This window comes from Acipenser ruthenus, chromosome 23, assembly GCF_902713425.1.
Source record: "Acipenser ruthenus chromosome 23, fAciRut3.2 maternal haplotype, whole genome shotgun sequence".
In the NCBI taxonomy this organism is placed as follows: Eukaryota; Metazoa; Chordata; class Actinopteri; order Acipenseriformes; family Acipenseridae; genus Acipenser; species Acipenser ruthenus.
This window is the reverse complement of record NC_081211.1, coordinates 16,790,209-16,808,750: the sequence shown is the minus strand read 5'-3', so window position 1 is coordinate 16,808,750 and position 18,542 is coordinate 16,790,209. Positions and strand designations below refer to the sequence as shown.

The 18,542-nt window shown below is 39.2% G+C and overlaps 1 protein-coding gene across 1 annotated transcript in view; it reads right to left on the bottom strand.

Annotated features, from left to right (window-relative positions):
- Positions 1–18,542, bottom strand: part of LOC117413325 (ras-GEF domain-containing family member 1C-like) — a 57,173-nt gene that overhangs the window by 15,923 nt on the left and 22,708 nt on the right. Inside the window, exons 5-11 of the mRNA XM_034022352.3 lie at positions 12,188–12,400; positions 9,902–9,976; positions 5,596–5,691; positions 3,992–4,094; positions 3,385–3,464; positions 1,853–1,948; positions 547–642 (exon numbers count right to left, since the gene is read on the bottom strand). Of these exons, the coding sequence (XP_033878243.1) occupies positions 547–642; positions 1,853–1,948; positions 3,385–3,464; positions 3,992–4,094; positions 5,596–5,691; positions 9,902–9,976; positions 12,188–12,400 (759 nt within the window). The remainder of the gene's footprint in view (positions 1–546; positions 643–1,852; positions 1,949–3,384; positions 3,465–3,991; positions 4,095–5,595; positions 5,692–9,901; positions 9,977–12,187; positions 12,401–18,542) is intronic.

The following is an 18,542-nucleotide window of genomic DNA, read 5'->3' as shown; positions in this document are numbered from 1 at the left end:
CCAGGTTTACAACCAAAAAGACAGTGAAAAGCTGTAGTATCGTGAGAAAGAAGATACCCATGACCTACATGCAAGAACAGTTGGAAAGGAAGTGGACAGACTTAGGACAGAAGGAAAGAGACACTTCTTCACACAGAGTGGCGAGGGTATGGAATGGGTTACCTAGTCATGTTGCTGAGGCAGAATCACTTGGATCCTTGAGACCCAACTTGACAACGTTCTAAGATCAATCAGCTACTAGGAACCGGACGAGAGCTGATGGGCTGAATGGCCTCCTCTCGCTCGTAGATTTTCTTATGCTCTTATATACAGTATGTGCAGATATTGTGATAAATAATAGTTCTGCTTGGGTTTCTTCAGGGTAATACACTTGTATTGTAATGGCTTCAGAGACATTAAATTCATTATGTTTCAGCAAGAGTGTAGACGGAGCCAGAGGGATATTTAATAAGAAAGGTGAGGATATTTATCAGAACTGTCTCAGTGTGCCATTGCTGGGATAAAACACTGTTCTAGTATGCTGTAGCAAATTGCTAAAGTTCTCACCTCAAAATTGACATGACCGTTCGGCAAGCGATTTGCACAACCTTCATTCAAAAAGTAGATATCTTTAATTAACAGGCTGAAGAATGGGATCACAATCTGAAAAAGGAGGAGAACAGGAAACACAATGATTTCCAATGACACTCTTGCTTCCAATGCTAGAAGTTTAAACCCAGATCATTAGTGGAAGGATGTACTGCAGTGTGCTCACTGGCAGCGGGCCATCTCTATACAGACCACCACATTGCTTGTGCTGCAATCCAGGCATTTTAATAAACAGCAATGCTTTCATTTCTGCGAACATGAACATTTTTTATTAAATAAATAACAAAAACAGGACACAAATATTTTGCTTTGTTGCATTTTGTTAAATGTTGAACGTTTGCAGTTTTCTTTTCTCCCTCTACTTACAAAGAGATGTTTTTTTGTTTTTAAATCAATCTGACCCTCTGTTTTACCTCTTCCTGCGGTATTGTCAAAAAATATATTCTTTGTTTAAAGATTTGTCTGCCTTAGTTCTTGTTCTTTGTCTTTCATTACAGCAGCAATGTCACAGCCCTTTTTCAACAAAGCAAAATATCAAATAAATGAAATGCATGTACAGAAAATGATAGGCATAGCGTTAACTAAGTGGTGGTTTGCAAATACGATATCTTTCGTTTATAAAATAGTTGTAGATTAGAGCAACTTAAATAATGAATCAATCTGAAACAATCACAGTAGGGCGTGGCACATATTTAAATTAAGAACACGTTAGTTGTTTAGGGAAAAAGTGAGGTAACTCAAGTTCCACGTTAGCACAAAGCTGCAAACCAAAAAAAAACACAATAATGAATCATTTTAGATCGTTATCTCCTAATAAAAAAATGAACGCTAGCGTAATGTAAAAAAAAATAATGAAAAGAGCCCACAATGCGGTAAAAACCCAAATGGTACGGGTGATGTCATAAACTGTGTTCCTCTGTCATGTGACCTGGAATACAGCAGGCAGACTGAGATCTGATTGGCTGAAAGATCCTCAGCAGTCTATAGTTTACTGTGGTCAGACTGTGACCTACAGGACCAGGAGGCAGCAATGATTGATTGGAATCTATAGTGCTGTATTTAACATATCTAAATATCCAGAATGAAAATAAATAAATAAAAGAACCAAAAGACTATCATCACAATGAAATGGACCAATGCTTCTGTCAATAATGCCAATAGAGTTTGTAAAGCCTTGGTTAGCATGCCTTTAAAGAAGGGCAGACCCCCAGACACTGAATTCAGCTAGTGTGCACAGGAGTGTGTCCGATCCTTATTTCTTTACCTTCTCCCTGTTGCTGTGTGCGGTCAGGGATCGGTGAGCTGCACCTCGGAGGGCTGTCCTGTAGTTGTAGAAGTTGCCTGTTGGATCCATTTGATGCTAAATGATGGGAAAACAACATTGAATCTTCCAGACTGCAGCCCAGGCAGTGTTACAGAACCCCCTGCAGTGTTTACAAGAAGCACATTGCGTTACCCTTGCACATCCTGTGATGTCCATATAATACAATATATGTTTCAACACAATCCTGATTGTTTTGATATTTGAAATCAAACATCATAGGTAAATTAACTAGGGAATTACTTTGTTCAGGTTTTACTCAAGAACGTTCACCAGGAGGAGATTCTTTCTACCAAACATTGCAGTGTATCCAGCTCATGCTCCCTCCTGCAACACTGCTGGTGTTCTGATTGAAATGAGTGCTGTATTGCATATTGAAATGAGTCCTGTATTGCATATTGAAATGAGTGCTGTATTTCATATTGAAATGAGTGCTGTATTTCATATTGAAATGAGTGCTGTATTTCATATTGAAATGAGTGCTGTATTGCATATTGAAATGAGTCCTGTATTTCATATTGAAATGAGTGCTGTATTTCATATTGAAATGAGTGCTGTATTGCATATTGAAATGAGTGCTGTATTGCATATTGAAATGAGTCCTGTATTGCATATTGAAATGAGTCCTGTATTGCATATTGAAATGAGTCCTGTATTTCATATTGAAATGAGTGCTGTATTGCATATTGAAATGAGTCCTGTATTGCATATTGAAATGAGTGCTGTATTGCATATTGAAATGAGTCCTGTATTGCATATTGAAATGCTGTATTGTGGGAACAGAAAAACTTAGTTGCTTAGTTGCAGGAGGGAGCATGAGCTGGATACACTGCAGTTCTTACAAAGAGAAATGATTTTCCTGCTGGAGAACAATCCTGAGTAAATGCTGAGAAATGTATCGCCTCAGTTGATTTATGACCCATGACTTGTGATTACAAATATCAAAAGTCTGCAATAATGATTCAAAACATAACGCTGAGATAAGGACAACACGGGACACAGCAAAGGTAATGTAATGCATTTCTGGTATAAACACAGCAGGGTGTTCTGTTACACTGTACTGATTACTCTTAGAACAATCCTTACAGAAAACAGTAGATTTACATGAACCAGCATGGCTTCTCCTATTCCATATATAAAACTCTAGGCATTTGTAAAAAACAATTGTTACCCTAATAGTTACATAAAGGGCTGGCACAAAGTTAAATCTACACATGTTGCCAATATATAGTGCTGAATTTTGGTACTGGAACAGAACATTTCATGGGGAATTCAATGATGCAATTAAAAAAATGTCCTTAGGGGCGGTGTTGAAGTTCATATATGCGTACCACAATGCTGAATAATTCCTCAATGCTGAACAGGTAAGATTTCTGAAATTATTTTGCAGACGTTCAGAATGTATCATTTCTACAGTCACACACTTTACATATCCTGTAAGCAGCTATAGCATCAGGAAGAGGATGTTATTTTACCTCCAGAATGAAGAATTTAGCAGTTTTCACCTTTGTCCAGGTTTTTTTCAGTCGAGATACTGGGCTCATATTCATACCAGCTGAAGGAGAGAAGTGCAATAGGGAGTTTCACTCTAGATTCCACAGTATGTTGTCTTAATTTAGAAATACTGAAAAGAAACTTCAATTCAATGACAAACGTTTCAACTATAAGTCTTTTTCACTGTCTTCATTTTGAAGACAGTGTAATGTTTGTCATTAAATACACTTCTTTTAGTATTTCTACATTCAGCAGTATTGAGTGTTAAATAGTTATGGATCGCATTTAGGGTTAAACTAAAAGTACTCAGTCTAGGCAACATGAGACAGATCCACCAGGCCTTTCTTAGGACAGTTAGCACTAGTTTTTTACAATGGAAACTGGTAATCTTTGGGAGAATCTCCTAATTCAGCTTCCAGGGATACAATCATAAAACTAATCAGAACAGAAACTGAATTGCTCAAATTATTTTTCAACCTGATTTATACTCTTGAGCTGTTTAATGTTCTGTAGCAGTAACATTACCAAACTTTGCCCTGTGACTAATGTGCAGTGAACCTGGTCCATAATGAGTGTGTGGACACTTACATATGATAGCCATGAGGGAGTTGAAGTTGCCGATATTGAAGCACTCCCGAGCCACATCGATGAAGAACTCGATCACCTGGGCTCGCTGCTTCTTCTTTGCGGGCTGTGAAGATTGTGTGAGTGTTAAATACAAGCCATCTAAATGAGCAGTCCCTGAGCATATGGATTTAATACAGTGCTTTCTTCAATGGTAGTGGGGAGCCCTCGGGACCCATTGCCTTGTGTAGGAAAGAAGTTGTTTGTTTTATCCTAACAATCACCTTGAAACTGGTTTTATTTGATGATTTTGAAAGCTACGCAGACACATTTGTACTGTTGTTATTGTAATAAATCTACAAACTCTGTGACTTTAATAAACGATTTAAAGGACTGCTAGAAATGTTTCTTTCTACTTTCTTCCTGATCTGAAAACGTTTGTTTTTGTTAAACTGGAAAAAGACATCTAAATACTGACTCTCTTAATTGTCTTGTGCATATAAAGTCATTGACTCATCTCAATGCTCTCACCAGTATCAAAGCACAAAGAACAATATCCTGTGGGCCATAATGACAGCTATAAAAGCACACAGCCCTATTATACTTGTCTTTAATTTGAAACATTCTTTAATCTCTTGGTTTAGGTTAAACACCAAGGAGGTGGGTGGATGGGTGTGTTTGTTTGGTTCATCTGTGCATCTTGTTATATAAAATAGATTAAGCAGCATGGCTTAGTGAAGTGTTTCTGCAGGATGAATGGGCCGTCTGTAAGGGGAGGTGGTGGGGAGACAGTCAGAGAGAAACAAGAAGGAATGTCTCAGCATCAGCATCAGCATCGCTCACACAATACAAGGGACAGTGATCTCTAGCTTCAGAGACTGTCTGCTGTGCTTAAAGAACTAGGCTCTATCTACGGAGCACATAAGACTGACTTTATATGACTCAACTCAGTCAAAACCACAGAGTTCCCTGCAATATGCACAGGTCTGGGAGCCAGCATTGCAGACAGGAGAGTGGGTTGAGTCTGTCTGGATCTGAGCTGGGTACAGATGCACAAGCTGGGTAAACATGCCATGTACTTAGTATAACAGTCACTGTGTGGATTGTGGGTTGGGAAGTATGTGCAACTCTGTTCTGTCATGATCATCCTTAAAACACACTGAATGTAGCTTGGATTCAATGGTTCTTCATAGTGCAAGCCAGTGACATTCACAGTTATAAATACTAACCAATGAATTTAAAGAACTGCTTTACATGCAATAGACTCTCGTTAATCTGAACCCCGGCAATGCAAACTGGTTCGGTCTGCTTCGGGTTTGTTGAAAAGTGTAATAAATGGATGCCAAGTGACGTTGAAAAGTAAATCTATTCCTGTCAACATCACACAATACTGACATTACAGGTGAGAGGGTACAGCCACACTACCAAACTCTACCACTAGAGGCGCTCTCTCACACTGCATACAGCATGATCCCTCAAGGGAAAGATATTCACTTTAAAAGAAAATTCCACACTGACTTGAGCAACAAAGAAAAAGTTACCATGTGAAGGCTTGCACATCAGAATATTCAATAGACAATAAATAAAACACACAACACTGCAGTGCTTGTTAACATACATGTACTTACCATGCAGATTTCAGTGGCTACAAGATAGCACAGTCTGTTGAACCACTTTACATAGGCCTCAAGGTTGGTGGTCTTCTTCTGCTCACTAAAGCATGTCTGTCAAATGAGGTTATTGAAAAGGTGAATATACCAAAAACACACAGGATCTCATTGCAACAGGGCAGCAGTGTGGAGTAGTGGTTAGGGCTCTGGATCCTTGACTGGAGGGTTGTGGGTTCAATCCCAAGTGGGGACACTGCTGTTGTACCCTTGAGCAAGGTACTTTACCTAGATTGCTCCAGTAAAAACCCAGCTGTATAAATGGGTAATTGTATGTAAAAATAATGTGATAACTTGTAACAATTGTAAGTCGCCCTGGACAAGGGCGTCTGCTAAGAAATAAATAATAATAATAATAATAATAACCAGTACATTGTATTAGTTGCTGTACCTGCCCAAGCACACAGAACTGTCAGGTTAGAAACAGTTATTCATCGAAGTCTGTTTCTAAAGAGGGGTTTCTTTTTAAACATTCCTTGTTATATTGCAGTTTATCCACACTTTTTACTCTTTTCCAAACCCCACCACCTCACACACAACGGGAGGCTGTGTGGTCCAGTGGTTAAAGAAAAGGGCTTGTAACCAGGAGGTCCCCGATTCAAATCCCACCTCAGCCACTAACTCATTGTGTGACCCTGAGCAAGTCACTTAATCTCCTTGTGCTCCGTCTTTCGGGTGAGACGTAATTGTAAGTGACTCTGCAGCTGATGCATAGTTCACACACCCTAGTCTCTGTAAGTTGCCTTGGATAAAGGTGTCTGCTAAATAAACAAATAATAATAAAATAATAATGATGGAATCACTTCAATTTGAGGCAACAGTTTTTCTACTTTTCCACAATTTCAGAAAATACACACAAAAAAACATGTACCCAGACCAAACTGTTTGCTATTTTGTTTTCAGTTCACAAGTCAAGAATATAAAATACAGTGTCAAGTAGTGTTCGAATGTCTGAAAATGAACTAGAAAACAAAAGTATAATTCATACCATATTACAATAAGTATAATTCATACCATATAACAATACAATGACATATTTAAGAAAGGAGAGAAACAATGAAGTTGAACGAAACACTTTATTTACTGCAGTAGTATGGTAATAAGCATTATATTTTGCTGTACAAATGCAAATGTACTTGGGCTACCGCAGTCGCTATTTTTAATATTAATGTAATTAAATATTATGTGAAATACATTAAATAATTAGCTTGATTGATTCCGGGATTCACAATTCTCTTATTGATTTATATAAAAAACTTCTTCAATACAGTTTAATTAAATAAATATTGCAAAACGGTAATCAATTAATATGGGTTTTTGTTTTATTAATGTATTGTTTTTTATATTCACAGAAAAGTGTATTTTTTCCTATCATTAACACAGGTTATATTTCTCCTTAGGACACCCTCGACAAGAGTAAAACATATATATTTTAAAGATTGATAAAAATCAGATCAATCCTACACCGCACTATTGACTCTCAATAGAAAAACTTCTCCCATGCTCTCTTTATATCCCATAACCCTTAGCGTGCAGCGTGACAGCAGTCCCCATAGAGACTCAGCAGAGTGGAGTAACTTGGTAATATACAATATCTCTGGTACTTCTAAAGACCTTGGGAAAAGGTCAACTGGAAGATATACACAATCTATCACAATGTCACAGAATTAAGAAAAAAAGACTGTAACTTGCAATGCCGGTATTTGCTCCTCGGTGCTTTCCCTTCACAACAGTACTACATGTAAGTAAATATATGTGTATTAAACATTAGCTGGCATTATGAAAAATGTGCAGTAACTAGCATTATGTTAATACTTTGCATTATGTGTAATTGTCTTTTAATACAATTTCATATCACTAGCAAACAGGTGTGAGTAATCAATGAAATTGATGATTAATCGATCAATAGAAAGCTAACTGAAAGCAATTACCATTCCCAGCGCTGTGATGGAAGTAACTCTCCCATTGCATTTTGATCTACTCCATCCTAATAAGACACTCCCTAGCACCTATATACAGGGCTTATGAAGCTCACAATAAAATCTGGAATAGATGAAGCTGCTACACAATGGGAGTCTTATTTCCACCCCTGCACTGCAGTCCAGCACTTTATTCAAAGCTTGATTATTCATTAAAGCCTGCAAAATATGGCACCAACATTTACAGGGATTAAACAGAAGATCTGCAAATGCAGTTAAGCAACCAGACATCCGTGACGGCATCATTAAATCAATGATTTTGTTTAATTATACCAACTGACAATGTGTGTGTCCTGCACTCACACACTAGAGGGAGTAAGAGAGTCAATCAATTTGTTTCAGGCTTGATAGTTTGAACGAATGTATTGTTCAAAATGCATGTTCAAGTACTGTAGCTGTAATAGATCTAGATGGGGGGGGGGGGGGGCGGTGGCGGGGGGGCAATTCCGGTCCTGGTTTTTGTTTCAACTGTATCCTAACTTACTTAAATGGACCAGTTAAGTGCTTATTGGAAGCTTAATTGGTCAGTTGGAACAAACACCAGGAGGGACACCAGCCCTCCAGGACCAGAATTGCCCACCCCTGATCTGGTTTTCAACCCTGGTCCTGAGGACCCCCTGTGTCTGCTGTGACCAGTGAAAATCAGCATGTTACCTTTTTAAACCAGACTTTATCGAGTCTAACTCTGTAAGCTGTAGAATTTGGTTTATATTATTCTACAACATGCCTCCCAATGTAAATGCTGATTTGGTCTTGCTGGCAATTCTCTGGCTAGCCCTTTTCCCTTATTCAGTAATAAATAACCTACAGTGTGATGAATAATACATTTCCTAACCTTTCCAGGCTTAATGAGTGGTTGAAATGCTGCAATGTTTACTCAAGTATTAAGAATTTTCTCTAATCATCTGCCAACTTTCATCATAGACTGGCAGCCTCCTAAGACCGTTCAAATTGCATTTGAGTATAATCCGATAAACCATTGACTTTATAGAAATGTGTTTATTTTCAATAAGCTATTATGAGAGATCCTGTATGCATGTGCACTGGTTTAGAATGCAATTTTAATTTATAAATCACTCCAGGGGAAATAAATAGACTAGATCTAAATGAAAATGAAACTAGATCCCAAAGCAGGAAGGAAATATTTAAGCAATAAGGCACTAGAGGGCATGGGTTGTGCTGGGTAGTGTCACTCCTTGGGGCGTTGTTAGGCACAAGACCAAGAAGTGACAATATCCAGCACAACCCATGCCCTCAAGTGCCATTTTGAGGTATGACCTTCCACAACAGAAAATAGTCCCCATGAACTAAAAACAAGTAAAACATTTTTTAGTTTTGTTTTTGTTTCAGTAAAAGCAATAATTGATTTTTTTAAATAAAGACTTTAAATAACTATAAAACCTTGCTTAACTGTATATCTGTGAGGTGCTGCCTTCCTGCATATTCTATGTAACATTGTTGCTAGGTAATTCACTCCCAATGGCTCTACCGTGTACCAAATAGCGTAAGACTTTAAGGTGCTTTGTTGCGATGAAGATTATTCATTATTAAGTAATTAATTTAAAGTCAAATTGTATTTTATTTAAGCATTAACAGCCCAATTTGTTTTGTGGTATTAATTTCATTTTGAGTTTTTTTCTAGCACGTCAGTGTTACATATTTGTACCTGTAAAGAGAGTGAGTGCGCAGTAGTAAAGGAGAAGAGAGGCAGTGAGTCGGGTGGTTAAGACATCACATGTAGTAATGTAAATACTGTCGGAAAATATAGAAATATCCACATTTAAAACTTAATGAAGAGTCAGTTTCACAAAACGATGGCTGATACCAACTAAAAGGAGGAAAATAAAACGGAATATCTGACAACTGGAGTTACAGAAAATGACTGGTATGTACTACAAATAAAATACCACACAAGTGTCTTGTTTAAAATAGCAAACTGGTTCGTAGTGCAAACTAATGTAAACTGGAAGATATGAAAAGACACCTTGATGTCTTCAGTATCTTCCATGACAGCTGGTATTTTGACAGGTGTTTATCTTTGATTTTGGTGGCGCAGTGATACATGGTTAGCACATGTGCAGTGATTTGCCTTTGTCCCTAAGTCGTTCCTAATCGTGACATTGTGCTAGATATTATAACGGCTTGGAACACTGATGGACCAATCAGCATGCAGCAATCTAACAATCTGTTTCATAATAACCATTCAGTAAGAACAGAGCAGCACCTCCTCCCTTATTTGCATTTATTCTCTTGATCGAATCCTCTTGAGTTATCCTCCGTTAGCTTACCCTTGTGCTGTCCAGGGGGTCGTCATGTACAAAGGCTTGGACAAACTCTTCAGGGCCAATGTGACTGAGTTGTTCCTGGGGGAGGAAGAAGATCAATACCATGAACAAACATGAGCTGTGTAACATTCACATCTCAGAAGACACCCCAGGGAAAAGGTGCTCTGTCTTATTCTACTGTATATACATTGAAGAAAGAATTGGTGTTGAGTAACATGAAATAGCTAAGCTTCACGTGAACATGTTTTTACTGTCTCCTTATAGCATCAGAATGTTTCCAGTTATTCTGAGCGATTCTTATTGCAATTACAGTAATTCGTCGTGTATCCTCCCATCACATATCCACCGTTTATCTGTCATGACCAAGCTCTTCAGCACAGTGTGAGCGAGAACCAGAACCAGGGTTGGATACTGAAGAGTGAGTAAGCAAGTCGAAACCGCCGACAGACGGTGCTGCTCTTCAGTTTTAGTTCCTTGTCATAGATATATGTAAACCAAACTAGATCAGCCAGTGTTCTTTAGTAAGAGCAGTGCCATAGTGCACAGGTATTAAGGATGTTTCTTTTTATTATTGCTGGCAATACATCGCAGACACTCTAGTTTGGGTTCTAGGCCACTAGAACAGAAGAGCTGTTCCTGAGCTCCATCATATTTGAGTAGTTTCAATAAGGCTCAGCAGCATAGAAAGCTACTTTAAGTAAATGCTGGTGGAAGCTACAGTTGGGAGCATGTCTCAAACCTGACCCCCTGTCATGCAGCCTGGGAAACCCTGGCACACATATCAGCACTGGGAAGGGGCTGGGGGTTTCCATCTGCACCATGAAACCAGTCTATAAAACGCAATCTCATCTTGTTATCAACCTGGCCAGTTGCAACATGAAACCAGTTTGTAAAACTCAATCTCACCTTGTTATCAAACTGGCCAGCTGCACCATGAAACCAGTCTGTAAAACGAAATCTCATCTCATTATCAAACTGGACAGCTGCACCATGAAACCAGTCTGTAAAAATCACCTCATCCCGGTATCAACCTGGCCAGCTGCACCATGAAACTAGTCTGTAAAAATCTCATCTCGTTAACAATCTGCAACCAGTCATTACACAGGAGTCAAAGTGTATGTAGAATGATTTTGTATAACGGCTAGTTATAATTAGTCATACAACTTCCAATATTTCCCTGACAGTATAATATACTCTGTAGCGTGAGATTTAAAACCTGCCTCCATTGCATTGGACACTCATTAGGTAACTTCCACCAGCAATGTGAAGATCAATCCTAACTGGGGCTGACAGACAGACAGACAGACAACCCCAAATGAAATGGATTTGATCTGCTGCTGATGGGAATGAACAAGTCTGATTTAAAATCACTTTGAAGTCAGTCCCTGAGCCAGATTTAAACCCAGGCAGAGGTAAGGCACAGTACGCTAGAGAGAAGTGGCCTGCAGCCAAGTATCTGCTTCTACACTAACAGGCATTCAATCAGGATCGAGCCAGAATGGAAAGAGGAAGGTTGTATAATAATATACAGCTTTCTCGAAATAGATAACACTGTCAGGTCTCCTATAGTCAAAATACATTCTCAGCCTCAGGGTTTTGCTGTAGAGGCTGTGCATCACAGGCAATGTAGCCTGAAAAATACCTCAGGCTTATACAGTGTACGGTTATTATGAATTATATATGTGTGTTTTGTAAAGAGCCACCATACTTGAAACAGGTATGAAATATCAGTTGTCTCCCTGCAACACTGTCCCTGTGTAAGAATATCACATTTGTTCAATGTGGCATGTTTTACATAAACACATATTATACCACACATGTATTTTCAGTTTAAAACCTGAGATCTTGTACTACTTCAGGGTAAAGGAAGATCTCAATGTTGAAGTCTTATTCTTGTGCTAGCTGGGGGCGTCTTTCACCTCAGCAGTGTCTTCTGGGTCAAAGCATGTTACTGGCTGAAAGAATGTCAGTCAATAGGAAAGCAGCCAATTGGTTACTGACAGGACCGAAGCCAGTAAAGGGGTGGGGACAATGTCACTCTCCAGGTGAAATGACTTCGGAAGTGCAAGCTAGTCTAAAATCGTGGCTTGCAAACAGAGATTTTTTTAACCTAGCGTAGTACCACATACCATGTTTTAAAATGAAAACATGGGTTTGCTAGAACCGGTTTGTTCCAAAACTGCACATTTGAAGCCTATATAATGAATGGATGTGCATGGCAGATGCATTTTATGGAACTATTTCGTTAGCTACAATTACTGGGATAAATGTGTCGGCTGGAAGACTCACCAGCTCCACGTGGGTTAGCTGCTGTGCCAGCGTGTAGGGGTCGTTGCAGATGCTCAGTATGTCCCTCTGAATGGGAGGGGGTTTGCTCTTGTAGGCGACCAGCTTGTCCGAGACGGAGGCGTTAACTTTAACAATGCTTTCCTCCCCTTGGTTCAAGGAGGCCAGCTTCTGGTTCAGATTCTGAAGGAGCTGGTTCATCGTTTTCCAGTATGCCTGTTCGAAAGGGTTTTATTGTTAGCATCACGTTGAAATAAGTTTAATAAAACAGAAACCGAGACAAATATGTAATTACATTAGAATCTTAATTAACTAGTCTCCCTGCGGACTGAATATTTATGGCTGCTTAATCTTTTATCATCTTTTACCGTCTGAACACATTTGCAGAAATGAACGAGGTTGTATAACGCACTGGTGAGACAGCACTAAGAACACTGTACTCAGTTCTGGTCCCCACGATACAAAAAGGACTTTGCTGTGTTGGAAACAGTACAGCAAAGGGAACCTGAGTAATCACAGGGCTATACAACATGAGTGATGAAGATAGGCTGAGCAAATGTAATCTATTTAGTCCAGAACAAAGAAGGGTAGTTTTTAAAATGAAGGAGTCAACAAAGTTAACCCTATTCATTATTTTATTCACAAGGACAAATAGTTTGAAATTAGGACACAGACCCTTTTTTACACAGAGATAGGTGAGGGTATGGAATGGGATATCAAGTAATTGATGCTGAATCATTGGTACCCTTTAAGAACCAACCCTGACAACGTTCTGAGATCAATCAGCAACTAGGAACTGGGCAAGAAGCCTCCTCTCATTCAAAACTTTTCTTATGTTCTGATGATTAGAAACAAGCATTATATTTACAGACAGTGGGGACTTTTTCTAAATATCACTGTCAACATTTTACACATTTTTACAGACAGAAATACACAAAAGACTCAAGTGCAATGTTAGATGTTTCATAACCTTGATACACACATGTTATTGATGTAAACAATGGCAGTGTTTCAATTCAGAAACATTGAGATTGACTATACCCAAGTACCTAAGAATTGGAGTACCGTTAATAAATCCACAGAAGAACCCCCAGTTATTATATTGTATTATTGTGTGCCAATGAGGGGTTTGTTTTATGCCTATAGTGTTCCTTGTTTGATCTAAATCATTTTGGCTTTTTAAAAATTATATAAAAAAGGGATTCATTCTTTTTAGTTATATACTTTTAGGGTTTGACAGACCCTGATCAACTCTTGGACTACATAATGTTACCTTAGGTAAGGCGGTCCAATATTATTGCTGAGTGTGGGGAGGACCAGCTATATGGGTTATATTTTGTACAAAGAATTGGATCTAAAACATGATTCATAAACAGCTTTAAATCCAAAGCCAGTGTCCCTGGTAACTGGCTCAAAGTCTGACCTCTGACCTCTGGCTTCAAGTGCATGTTTGCTCAAGCTAGCACAGGCAGCTGAGTAATCCACTCCTGTTTGATTAGTGAAAGATTCCAGTAAGTCTGTGATGTCACAAAGCAAAGCACTGCAGGGGGAGGGTATTTCACTTGGATTGTTACATTATAAAATGGCAGAAATAACCCTCAGAACAGGTCCTACTTATCATTTCTAGCTTAGAAGGAATATCAGAAGAGCGCATATATATATTCATTTTAGTACACTGCAGTGCAACCTGTATATATAAGCATGTTCTCTCTTTGTGACTTTGACACTTCCCAGGACCTTTGATGTAAACAGCCCTCTGGATAACAGCGGTTATGTTTAAATAGGACGGTACCTGTATGTTTATTTTTAACGCCACGCTTTGCAGAGGGTTAGCCGTAAATCAAAGCAAAAAACAAAACATAACTCTGTACTTAGTCCCTAGCTGCGTAATACATTCAATAGTATAATATCAATGTCTCCGGGTCTATAAACAGCTCCAGCCTTAACACAGGCAACCCCTGCAACATCATTCTTATGTACCTGCCTGCTTGATTACAGGAAGGTGTGGATCCCCTCCAATCACAGAGCTGAAACATATTTTTCCCAAAATATTGCAAAATATTCTGTTTCCATAAGGGTAAATTGTATGATATAACTGCTTCTGATATACTAAAAAGCGACGTGCTTCTTGTATATCCTAAGTTACAGTGCTTGTTTCTTGCATGCAGAACCTGTAAATGGTACCACATGTATCACCATCCAGCTGATGTTCACTCGGGTGGGCAGCCCTTTGCTGTGGAATCACAATGCTCTGAGGAATCCAACCGAGTCCCAGGACTGCTCGTTAAATGAATATTAAGCTTTTTAAATGTTGAGCTCATGAATTAAATAGCAATCTGGTACGGGTCTGAAATCTCCATTATCTTGTATAATGTATTCTTCTTGTACTTCAGAACCACATTGAATGTCATTTTCTGTTTCAGTCATCCTGGTGACTTTTTAACCTGTTCCCAATGTTGAATGTCTTGCTGCTGTATTTCTCACACCCACTAGGGGATTTTGGAGTTTACACTAGTGGGGTTCCCGTAGTTAAACCAGGCACAGACCATAATAAAAGTGAGTAAGTTAGTGAATCAGAGAGCGATAGTGAATCAGAGAGCGATGGAGAATCCATCATTACCTTAGTGTTCCTGTTTCTTGTGCTCCACCAGATAGAGAAAGGAAGATATATATATATATATATATATATATATATATATATATATATATATATATATATATATATATATATATAAATAAATGATTGTTCATTTTGAAGACAGACCTGCGTTGATCATTTCAACAAGTACTATGCTGATAATATCATAGTATTACATAGCCTTTCGATTGCGTCTCCATCTTCTGACACATCTGAGCTGCCACAGTTTCTCTTTTCTTCAGCAAAAACGTACTTTTCTTTTAAAAGCTGCATTAATAAATGTTCATGAAGTTCCTGTGCAGCCATTTTAATATACCGGTACAGTACCGAGAGTAATATCTGTAGTGGGCAGTACTGTGTACAGTTGGTCTTGTTCAAGCGCACCACAATAAATTGACATGCACAAATGTAAATTGGTACCCTAACTAAAAACCTTGAATCCAAGTCGCTCCCCCCAAATTTTAACTTTTATTTTGGCCACAAAAGTGCGACTTAAACTCGAGTAAATACGGTAACACATCTCACTCACACACAGCACCTCACCTGAACAATCCTGTTTAAAACAGTGGAAGGACACACCAATGAAAACACCGTGTTTTTTTGGTTCCTGGGTAGTAAGTGTTATTTCCTAATTGCTTATGCCTCAAAAGTATAGAAAATGGCTATTATTCCCCACAAACTTTGCTTTTGTGACCAGGACAGTGATATTTTGAAATTTACCTATTTTCCAGAACATTCCAGATAGATTCAGTGCTGAGTAAACTTGGAGTAACTTCTAGAACTTTCTAGAACTTTCCAGTAATATAAATAGTAGTATAAATACAGGGGCCTTAAGCCCACCAGTTCAGTTTAGTTCCAGCCGCCTAAGTGGATACATATCTGCATTTTTCTGAGATGGCATCAAGAGGCTGCAAGCATCCGGCAGACGCATTTTGCTATGTCTGCGGCCAATTTATCAAGACAAGAGTGAAAAAGTACTCAGTGGAAGCATCTGCTAAGATGTGTGAGGCGGGACTGGCCACAGCGGACCGAGTTCTCTGTGGGGAGGAACAACGTCAAGTGGGAGCCACTGGTGGACCCCCGGAAGGTGCTGATGCCACCACTGCACATCAAATTGGGCCTTATGAAACAATTTGTCAGAGCTCTAGATAAGGAGTCGGCAGCCTTCAAGTACCTTCAAGACTTCTTCCCTAAGCTGTCTGAAGCAAAGGTCAAAGCCGGTGTCTTCGTCGGACAACAGATAAAGAAGATCCTGGAGTGCAATGAATTCCCCAAGAAGCTCACTAGTAAGGAGAAAGCGGATTGGAACAGCTTTGTCGCAGTGGTTCGGGGCTCCCTGGGCAATCACAAGGCCGAAAACTATGTGGAGCTGGTTGAGACTCTGGTGAAGAACTACGGCACAATGGGCTGTAGGATGTCCCTCAATGTCCATATCCTTGATGCTCATCTTGATAAATTCAATGAGAACATGGGAGCTTACTCGGAGGAGCAAGGCGAGTGCTTCCACCAGGATATACTGGACTTTGAACGCCGCTACCAAGGACAGTATAACGAGAACATAATGGGAGACTACATTTGGGGGATGATTCGTGAAAGTGATTTACAATATAATCGTAAATCTCGAAAAACTACTCACTTCTAAATCTTTTGTAGTCATTTTTGTATTACTTTAGTATAAATACATGTTAATTTGGATTCATATGTTGTTTTTTTCTGACTTTATGTGAACGAAAAGACACAAATTGGCCTGTTTTCTCATTGGAAATAGGTAAATTTCAAAATATCACTGTCCTGGTCACAAAAGCAAAGTTTGTGGGGAATAATAGCCATTTTCTATACTTTTGAGGCACAAGCAATTAGGAAATAACACTTACTACCCAGGAACAAAAATTGTGTTACATAGTGAAATCATTATCAAGACTGTAAGTGCCTGATTGGTATGTTAGTAAGCAATGATTATAAATGCCATTATGTTACTGCAGGGTGCTGTGATGTGCCTTTAACCCCACAGCCATTGTGATATTTCAGCAAATCACAACACCCTGGAGTACCATCATTTTTAATTAAATAACATGGCAAACCATGGGAAAACTGCAACATGACTGTACAAATCTGCCATGGAAAACTTTGATAAGGGAATACAAACAAGGCAACTATTCAAGCCCTAACTGTTTCTCCGTTAGTGATTTCTGGTATCACAGAAGCAATAAAGAAGACTTCAAACAACTTGAGTTGTGTAAAACAAACAGTGACTTCTCTGTTTCGATCACCTGTCAAATAACAATGGACTGTCATCTTTTAAACTGAACGCTGGGCAAATATATACCCAGAATTCAAGATAGGTGAGTAACCGACGAGGATAAAAATCAGTATGAGTCCCATGAGAGAGTAGGTCCCTGTGTAAGATATCAACAGCATATCTCCTCAAAACTAACAGCCATGCAAATGTTACAGGCAGTGTTATACTAACAGCCATGCACATGTTACAGGCAGTGTTATACTAACAGCCATGCACATGTTACAGGAAGACCCAAAAAGCTGTTCAACAAGGATGAGCAATACTTGAAGCTAATATCCTTAAGGAATAGAAAGAAGACAAGCGTTGAATTGACAACAGAACTGGCAGAAGGCACAGGTGTCGTTGTCCATCAAATCAACAGTATGAAGGTCGCTCTTGAAATCAGGACTTAAAGGATGTGTTGCAGTAAGAATACCTCTGTTAAGAAAGGGGAACAAGACTAAAAGGCTAAAATATACACAAGAACACAGAAATTGGACTATGGAACAATGGTCAAAAGTGCTTTGGACTGTTGATGGATGGACAGTGACAACTGTGCCTTCTGCCAGTTCTGTTATCAATTCAACATTGAGACGGTTACGTTATTTGTTTTAGATTGCAACCAGATTAGTGACTCACAAAGGTACATCGATGCAAAAGGCACAAGCACTTTCATGGCTTCGCAGACTAGTTCTGAGCAGTCCATGTGCAGAGATAACCAAAAATCACACAGTAATTGTTTTGGAAAAGTTTCAGGGTATTATCGCGTGCTAAATCCACAAGCTTGTCCTGCACTGCTGGGGGCAAGTCTGCATTTTTAACAGCATCTTCAAATGGGTCTCTTATCCAAAGGCTTCCTGTTGCTGTAACCCGAGGAAAAACATGCTGAATTCGAGTCTCCAGACCACTGTTCTTTCCAGTCATAGCTCTGACACTAACAGTACATTCCCAATACACAGCTCCCAGTCCAGCCCAGCATCTTTAACTGCCTCAGAAAAAGTGTCATGAATGCTTTCCCCAGTAGCTTGACCTGAAAGTGGACGACAAAACAATACATCCTCCTACACGGATACGTCACAAATGTATCTTACAAAAGCTAATAGCTGTGCAGCCCCTGATATATCAGTCGATTGATTGAGTTGGATAGCAAAAAACTCCATGTAATGTAAAGCTGTTCATGACCGTCAGCAGCCATTTCATGAATGCGCCGTCCAACCGATTTGTTTGAAAGGGGCTTGCGGAGTCAGGTCCCAGCATAATGGTTGCCAGTTCAGCAATAGTGTGGGGCTTACCGCCTTTTGCTATCCTTAAAGCCACCATGTAGGATGCATGGAGAGCTCTAGTATTCACACTGCTTGCTTGAAAAATGACATCATCTTGTTTTTTCAGATTCGCCAACTTCCTCTGGAAAGAATCTATTGGTTTGTCCTTCAGGGAAGGAA